Source organism: Solanum pennellii, chromosome 6 (genome assembly GCF_001406875.1).
Source record: "Solanum pennellii chromosome 6, SPENNV200".
NCBI lineage: Eukaryota > Viridiplantae > Streptophyta > Magnoliopsida > Solanales > Solanaceae > Solanum > Solanum pennellii.
Window position 1 is genome coordinate 18,656,675 of NC_028642.1, and position 9,681 is coordinate 18,666,355.

At 36.7% G+C, this 9,681-nt stretch overlaps 1 protein-coding gene across 1 annotated transcript; it reads right to left on the reverse strand.

The window, feature by feature from the left end:
• Nucleotides 1-1,909: 1,909 nt before the first annotated feature.
• On the reverse strand, nt 1,910-4,530 carry LOC107022153. Its single transcript, XM_015222846.1, has 6 exons — nt 4,183-4,530; nt 3,773-3,838; nt 3,605-3,717; nt 3,402-3,494; nt 2,791-3,298; nt 1,910-2,572 (listed from the first exon to the last, which is right to left on the reverse strand). The coding sequence occupies exons 1-6, from the start codon at nt 4,528-4,530 to the stop codon at nt 1,910-1,912; spliced, it is 1,791 nt and encodes a 596-aa protein (XP_015078332.1).
• Nucleotides 4,531-9,681: the final 5,151 nt, after the last annotated feature.

Consider the following 9,681-nt stretch of genomic DNA (forward strand, 5'->3'; position numbering starts at 1 on the left):
CCTTGGTCCGGCATCTAGAAAATTTCACTCCGCACCTTGGTCCGGCTACGTGTGTTGCTATACTAACCCTTATCTTTACCTCATATTAAGCATCGTATTCGATATTTGACTAAGTTATTACCTCGTACCAATCAATACTAGCCTATTAGATAGTATACACTAAATCTATGTTGATAATTCTTTTCCTATTATCTACCTCCTTGGTCCGGCAAGTAGCATTAAGGCGAGTTCTAACGTTGGCCATCCGTTAAAAAGACTTCTAAGCGAAAGAATTATTAATACATGCAAGACACTATTCTAGAATTGTTATTTTAGTTAGGTTTTACCTCATTATTTGCCTATGGTTCCCACAACCCTAGTTATGGAGTTTAGTTACCCATAGTCATAATCACAATATTTAAATATATGGTATAAGAATTCATGTACTTACTTCTATGAGAAAGAGTAAAACCCGAAAGTTCGCTTGATTAATCAACAAAAATCACCAACAATCAATTACAAGAATCTCAAAAATAATCAAGAATCTCACAAAAGGTCTAAAAAATAATCAAGAGTCTAACAATGATCAAGAGTCTAACAATGATCAAGGGTCTAACAATGATCAAGGGTCTAACCTCCAAAACGAGGTTTTTCAAACTATTTATAAAAAATAAAAACCTAATTAAATAAGGACTCTATTAGCTGGAAATCTGTCAAAACGCGGCAGGGTTGACAGACCTCCCGACGGATCATTGTGGTCACGACGGACCGTAATGGACTCCGTCGTCCCATACTTGTGCAATTTCTTCTGCGGCTCTCTCTATTATCCTCGAAGGCAGATATGATGGATCGTCACAGGCACAACGGTCCATCAAGGGTCTCCGTTCCATAACACTTGAACTCTTGGAATTTGGGTACTGGGACTACTTCTCTGAATTTCATGACGAACCAGCAGGACGGACCGTCATGGATACAACGGTCCTTCACGCACTCCGTAACCCCACACTTGGTCAGACTTCCCCATCTTCCTTCAGCAGCTGCACTACGATGCCACCTATGGACCGTCACGGGCACGACGAACCGTAAAAAGCTCCGTAGGTGGTACTTTTCTGTATTTCTCACTCAAAAATCTCTGCATTCCTCTTTTAGACAGATTTCCTGCAAATAAAGAGAAAATTACATAAAAATTAGCACAAAAAAGGTTTTTCACACACTAAACTTAAGGAAAAGTATTAATAATACCGTGAAACCACGGTATATCACTGTGCAGGAAAGCAGTCCACCAATGGTTGCCAAACGATGACCCGTCCCTTGACCAACGGACCGTCCTGTTGTTCCGTTGTTGGCGACTGAGGCTAGTCATTGGATTCCTCTCCCACAATCCTAAGTGTCAATATACAAGGCACCACCAACGGGGCGTCGATTGCCATCCGTTGGTTCGGCTGTCTTGGATAGCCTTGGCACCAACTTTGGGTCCTTCCTCAAGGACCCTTGGATGGTCCTTGGGGATGTTTCCCCATATGTTTCCATACCAGACATACTCGTATATGAGTTTAGTACCTCTCATATGAATTTCTTCCAAAACAAACACGTAAAACTCGACGAAACATGACACAAGGTCTTTTCAAGGCAAATATTTCGAACGTCATAGACGTTCTTGGACGTTTGACCTCCAAACTTAACAAAACTTGACACACTACCTATATACACCATAATAACTCAATTAAGGACCTTATAACCTCATGAATCAGTCATAAACACATAAAACCACATATGAGGCACATAGGTGACTTAGTCGTCGAACGTCTTAGTTGTCCCTTGACGTTTGACTTCCAATGCACCTAAACTCTTAGACACTGCCTCAGTATCATATTTTAGACCAATTTAGGACCTTATACCATCATGACAACCATTTTAGTCTCTAGTTCACCTAAGTCATTTTTGGGATCTTACAAGCATTTACTGATTTAGCCAAAATTGTCTTGATTTCTCTGTTAGACACTTTCACTTGGCCACTGGTTTGTGGGTGATATGGTGTAGCTACCTTATGTCGTTTCACCCCATACTTGGTTAAAAGTGCGCTGAATGCTTTGTTGCAAAAATGAGATCCACCATCGTTAGGAATAGCTCTAGGTGTCCCAAATCTTACAAAAATGTTCTTCTTTAGGAATGTTGCAACACTCTTGCCATCATCCTCAAGTAATGCTATAGCTTCTACCCATTTGGATACATAGTCCGCTGCTACCACAATATACTTATGTCCATATGAACTTACAAAGGGGACCATGAAATCAATTTCCCACACATCAAAAATCTCTACCTCCAAAATGGGTGTCATAGGTAACTCATGATGCCTTGTTATGGCTCCTTGCCTTTGGCATACATCACAACATTGTACCAACATAGATGCATCCTGGTGAATAGTTGGCCAATAATACCCACATTGAAATATCTTGTGAGTTATTCGAGCTCCACCATGGTGCCCACCTACAGAAGAGGAATGAAAAGCTTGCAGAATAGATAACATTTCAGCTTGTGGAACACATTCCCTGATGATGTTATCAACACATACTCTGTATAAATAAGGCTCATCCTAGAAATAATTACCCACATCATGTAAGAACTTTTTATTTTGTTGATAAGTCATCCAATCAGGTATCAAGTCACTAACTAAGAAATTAGCAAAATCAACAAATCATAGGATGAGATCAAGAGTAGCAGCCAATACCTATTCATCTGGGAATGCATCATCTATTTCAGGCTCACTGTGTTCTCTCTTTGCAGCTTCCAATCTTAAAGGTGATCCGCTACCTGATTTTCACAACATCTTCTATCTTTTACTTCAATATCAAATTCTTGAACTAGTAACACCCATCTGATTAACCTTGGTTTGACATCCTTCTTAGACATGAGATACCTCAGAGCAGCATGATTTTTGTAAACTATTACTTTGGTGCCTAGCAAATAAGCTCTGAATTTCTTAAATGCATACACTACAGCCAACAATTCCTGTTCAGTGACCATGTAATTTCGTTGTGCTCCACTCAAGGACTTACTAGCAAAGTAAATCGGATGGAACATCTTGTTGCGCTTCTGACAGAATACAACACCTAATGTAGTTCCACTGGCATTATGCATCACTTCAAATGGTTCTGCCCAGTTTGGACCAATGATTATAGGTGTTGAGATCAGTTTCTCTTTTAGGATTTTGAAGGCTTTTAGGTAGGCGTCATCAAAGACACATTTCACCTCCTTCTCCAAAAGCTGACACACGGGGTGTGCAACTTCGGAGAAGTCCTTGATGAAATGCCTATAGCATCTGAAATGTCCCAAGAATCTTAGAACACCTTTCACACAAATAGGCAGAGGAAATTTTTCAATCACCTCAATCGTAGCCTTTCAACTTCATTCATTTCTGTTACACTTTATGTCCAAGAACTATGCCCTCTTTAACAATGTAGTGGCATTCATCCCAGTTCAGCACCAAGTTGGCTTCCTCACGTCTCTGCACTGCCCTGCTAAGATTCAACAAACATTCATAAAAAAATCACCTAATACAGAGAAATGGTCCATAAATACTTCAAAAGTGTCCGCAACCATGTCTGAAAAAATGGAAAGCATGCACCTTTGAAATGTAGCTGGTGCATTACATAATCCAAATGGCATGCGTTTAAATGCAGAGGTGTTGTAGGTACATGTAAATGTAGTCTTTTCCTGATCTTCAGGAGCAATGGATATCTAACTGTAACCAGAGTATCCATCTAAGAAACAATACGAACCTTTACTTGCTAACCTGTCCAATATTTGATCCATAAATGGCATAGGGAAATGGTCCCTCAAGGTCCATATGTTCATCTTCCTGTAGTCCATACATACTTGCCACGCGGTCAGTGGTCGCTGTGGAACTAGTTCATTCTTTGCATTTGCCACCACAGTCATGCCTCCCTTTTTTGGCACACATTACACAGGACTGACCTAGTGGCTGTCTGAGATCGAGTAAACCACCCCAGCACCTAACCATTTGATTATTTCCTTTTTCACCACCTCTTGCATTGGTGGGTGAAACCTCCTTTGGTGCTTAATGTTGGGTGTGCAATATTCCTCAAGATGAATTTTGTGTGTGCAAATGCCTTGAAAAATTCCAATTATATCAGCAATAGTTCAGCAAATAGCTTTTTTAAACCTTTGAATCACTCTAACCACCTTCTGTGCTTGTCCTTCATTTAAATCTGCAGCCAATATCACAAGTATAGTGTTGTTAGTACCCAAAAATACTAACCTGAGGTGACTGGGCAACTGTTTCAGCTCCCAAACTGGTGGTTCCTTGATGGAGGGCTTAGCAGGAGGATCTGGTTGGTTTTTTAAATCCTGGTCTAATTTCATGGAAGCATTAGAATGAGCTCTCATACCCTTTAAAGCATTTACAGTTTCTCCATAATCATATCTGAAATCCGCATCAAAGTTCATCAACACAACAGCTAATGTTAGAACAACTATCCTCGCTTCTATAGGTACTCTTAAGTCATCTTCAGTAACAACTTCCACTTCCATCTCTTGTGGTTGTTCTATTGATCTTCATATGCTAAACTTTACTTCTTTTGAATTTAGTCTAAACTTCAAATCACCTCTCTCTACATAAACCAAAGCTCTTCATGTAGCTAAAAACGATCTTCCCAGAATTATAGGCACTTCAAAGTCTACTTCACATTCCAAGATAACAAAATTTGCTGGGAAGATAAGTCTGTCCACCTTAACCAAAACATCACACAAAATTCTCACTGGTCTCTTAACTAACCTATCAGCTATAATCAATATCATTGTTGTAGGTTTTGGCATTCCCAAACCCAACTTCTCATAGATGGATAATGGCATCAAATTTATATTAGCTCCCAGATCACAAAAAGCTTTACAAACTTCATTGACCCAGTGGTGCATGGGATTGTGAATGCACCAGGATCTTTTTTTTTACCAGAGATCTGGTTGCAATAGCACTGCAATGATGCACATCATTAGAAAAATCAAGACTTACCTCTCTTTTCTTTGTAACCAAATCTTTCATGAACTTGGCATATCTTCGGATTCTACCAGTGGAATAGTGGAATATTTACTGAAAGTTGCTTCAGAAAGGTGATGAATTTTGTAAACTTCCCATCTTCAGCTTTAGTTTTGAGTCTTTGAGGAAAAGGATGAGGGGTCTAGGAATCTGCTGTAAATGCAGTTTTTCCTGGATCTCTCTCTTGTCCTCTTGCATATTGTAACATATCACAATTAGAAAGAACTAGAAAAGAGTTTAAAAGTAGAAAATACTTATTTTGGAAGTAATAAGAAAATATGGAAATTTTAAGTAAGTTAAAAAGTTAGTTTTTGGTCAACTTCAAACGACCATAACTCCTAGCTCAGGATGAGTTATCTATAGTTCTAGATATGATTGTAAATTCATAGAATAATCATTCCAACACCACCGAGTTTGTACTATTTTTATATCTCGCCAAGAAAGCTCAAACTTAGCTCATGGAATTCGTCGGGGGTGATCCCTAAAAAGGTATGTGAGATCACATAGTGTTGGTTTAGTTCACCCACACGCCAATCCTATTTTAATTTAACAAATCTAAGTTATTTGAATGTTAATAAAGTGAGTTCTTGAAGAACATTATTTAAAATTCGTTAAATTCTTGATGGTTGTGTTTTTGAAGTCTCTTGTTAATTTGATTCATGTTTTCGGGTGATTTTCAAGTTAAATCCATCGGGTATTGATAGTAATAATTATACCAAGTGTTTGGGGAAAGAGTCATGGAAGATTAGAGGGTTTAGAGATGAAAACGAAGGAGAAGAATCGAGAACACCTGGGGATAGAGGTTGGGGAGTCGCGCCTCTCATAGACCCACAGGAAAGCCTCTTTTGTAAGGACTTGGGGCCACGCCAGCTAGAGCGCCCAGCCGGATCACTATAAGATGAGGATTGGTGCCCCTCTCCTCTGATACGTTTTAACTTACACTTCAAAAAAAGTGTAAACGGTCTTTATCACTTTATTTAACTCAACTGGAGTTGAGATCTTTCCCACAGAAAATTTCTTTATAGATAATGTTTCACTGTCACTCTTATCCGATTACTGTTACTATCTCCTAATGGATTTAGACAGAAAGTAAAACTTTGGATGAATAGTAAGTATCAATTTTTAAACTTAAGATTAGGATTTCAAATCTATTGTATAAACTATAACAATGTCTGGGTTGTTCTGTTGATTAAGAGAAACCAGTTTAGTGTTTACTATGGCTATAACTGTGAAACTCCTCTGCAATCTGAGCTTCAAGCAATCATAACTTCAGAAAGCTCAGCGAACAAGGTTTATCTAACGCTTTTTAGCCTTATTAGACAATAATCATTTATATTCTCTCAAACTACGAATAATTTATTTTGTTAAGAACTCGCTTAAATGGGTGTGAAGATAAATTATAATCTCTCGAACGCTAACTTTAACTTCAATATTGTAAAGAGATCTTTATTTTCTCCTAAAAAGTATTTTTCTCTCAAACAAACACTTGATTTAGGCTAGTCTAAAGCATGCTTTCATTAGAAAAAGTTATAATCAAAGCTTTAATCTTCCGCATGTGAACAATGATTGCTCTACACTCGTGTTACAGGGTCAAATTCACAGTATCTTCAAAAAACCCCACGCACCTGATTTAAATGCTTAGTGACTCATAGTTCTACGTTTATATAGTTAATAATAATTGAGAACATAATGTTGAATATGTACGATAGAAAATAAAAAACTCAAAAATAACCTTGATAATTTTAGAATCAAACTTCATCTTGTTGCCAAGCAATTTGAAAACAAGTTAGTCCTGACAAAATCACAAGTTATCTCGTGCCTCTTTTGTATAAATATTTTATAATCATCCTAGGTCCAAAAAAACCCTAAATAAAATCCCAAAAATATTTTAAAAAGAGACCGAATATAACTAGGACTGCATTGTCTCTTTCCATCACGGCCCCATCATGCTCTGTGAAAGGCTTCACGGTCCATACAGTTGTTCGTGGTCTTGTCTTCAAATCTCCACAACTTAGACTTTTAGCTGCTCTCTGAAATCTTGTTCACGGATAGAATCACGGCCGTCAAAGTTATTACAGCCCGTGAAGACGTCTGTGGTCTTCGCTTGAATTTTCTCGCACTTTGGACATTTTCCACTGCTCTCTGGAATCTTTTTGACAGACAGAATCACAGACCATCAATGTTATTACGGTCCGTGAAGATGTCCGTGGTATTCACTTGAATTTTCTCAAACTTTGGACACTTTGCACTACTCTCTGGAATCTTGTTCACGGACTTAACCATGGACTGTCAAATGATCATGGTCCATGAAAACTTCTGCAGTCTTTACTTCAACTTTCTCAACGTAGGTCTTAAGAATTCCTCTACTGTCATCACACATCACGGTCCGTCAAGTGGGTCACGGATCGTCAAGATGGTCGTGATTTACTACTTCTTCTCTTCTCTTTCTAATTCTTCTTGCATCATCAACAAACACATCAAATGATACAAAATACACTTGATTCTAGTATTAGTACTTTGTTTTTAAGCGTTAAACTTAACTCGGATATCCCGGTACATCGGCCTCTCAGAACGCCAAGGACGCTTGTTTTCCCCATTATTCCCTCACCTTTTCGTACTAGATCATAAGTGATATACCTATGTTTACTAGTTTATTCTAACACCCTAAGGTACATCTAAACATCAAGAAATCATCCATAAAAATGAGATCTTGAACCTTGAATCCATAATTCAATTGAAGAAAAGTTAAGATCAAAGTCAAAAAGTTAAGAGTCAAGTCTAAAAGTTAAGGAGCAAGTCAAAGCAAAGTTGTTAAAAATTTTCAAGAGTATTTAGCAATGTTTTAGTTTTATTTAAGACGTAAGTTTCAAGCTAAGTAAAGAGTTCATTTCTCAGAAGTTATAAGGGAATTAAGTATTCCCTAAGAGTTTATAAATGTTTTCACATTTAAGATAAGAGGAAGCTAAGATTTCCAAAAGAGTTTTAAGTAAGAAAACGGAACATTGATTCCAAGATAGCTTTTAAAGCTAAGTGTTGAGCAATTATCTCAATCCAAAGAGATTGAGCACCGATATGGGAATGTGAGCTCATAATAACTCAAGTCTGCATAAACCATGTAGCTCATGGGTCTTAATGGGTCATACTTTTTATATGATCACATAAGTTAAGCTAGTAGATCAACTAAGTTAAGTAGTTCTATGTGACGGCAAAGTAATAGGACAGTTCTGGTAGCATGGGCAAGACGTTGTATCACAGCTTAGACTCATAGTAGTGGTTTTCGGTTAGAGAATTCCCATAGAAATTATATTTCTTATTATAAAAGTATAGTTGAATTTGTTATTGTATTTCTTTAACGAACTAAGTTGTTTACACTGTTTTACAAGCTTTATATATCTTGCTTCTGTTGTATTGCTTTATATTAATTTAAAGTTATTCATAAGTTGAGCATAGTCAAAGTAAGTGTTCCTTCTTACTCTTTTCAAGATTAGGTTGTTGGTTTAGCATTCCAACTGGCATACCCGTACATTCAATGTATTGATGCCAGTTAGCCTGCATCGTCTTATAATTTAGATGCAAGTAACTAGGATCGTTATCCGGTGTACCATCGATCCAGTAAGAAGATTAGAGTCAATTGTTGAGCCTCCTTATATTTTGGAGGACATGTTTTATTACTTGATTTTCCGTTTTTAGTTGTTAGGATGATTGGGTGTCCTGTCCCAACATCCCTCTTTGTTTTAGAGGCTTCATAGACAAATAGCATAGTTCTTTAGTCTTATTATTTAAGTTGTAAACGTTGAATACATGAGTTGTCACTTTGGATAAGTATTACTTTTAAGTTAATTCTTGAGTTATCTCTTGTGTTTAAGTCTTCTACTGATTAAGTAAACTATACTAAGGTTCCGCTCGAGGCCATCTATGGTCTTCGAGTGCCAGCCACATCCAAGGTGTAGGCTCGAGGCGTGACATATATATAGTATAATTTTCTGAGGAAGGGTATCCAATTGGACACCGCTAAATAAGTTATGACCATGGTTAATGATTTCCTAGAAGTTTGAGGGAACTTTTGTTTTGTGTATAATATAATTACATATATATAAACATAATTTGTATTATATTTTAATATTTCAAGACTTTAAATAGATTTTGAATTTGTACTCTTGTAATTTTTAATTAGTTCCGTCAAATTAAGCCTATATTTTCGTAACCTAACCAACTTGCTCATATTTTAATGAGTTGGGTGAGTGATGTTTTATATGGATAAAATATGGGTGAACTATAGGTAAAGTATGGTTAAATAGGGATTAGCGAAATGGTTAAGCTTCCAACTTATTCACTCAAAATTCATGATATCACTAAAATATATATATTAAATGTATATTTCGTTTGTTAAGTATAATTATATTTTCTTATTTGTTTATTTTTACATTGGATAACAAATAATAGTGTAAAATAAGAAAATCATGTATTAGTATGGACATTGCTTAAAGTACATAAAGGATGTTTTAGTCCCAAAATGCAAATATTTATTTACTTCAAAATAAAAAATATTTACGCCTCGTAATTACGTAAATTTATTTTATATTGAAAAGTAATAGGATTTTTTCTTTTTGGTTTTATGAAGTAACGGTCCGAACCGTTGTTAATTGAGA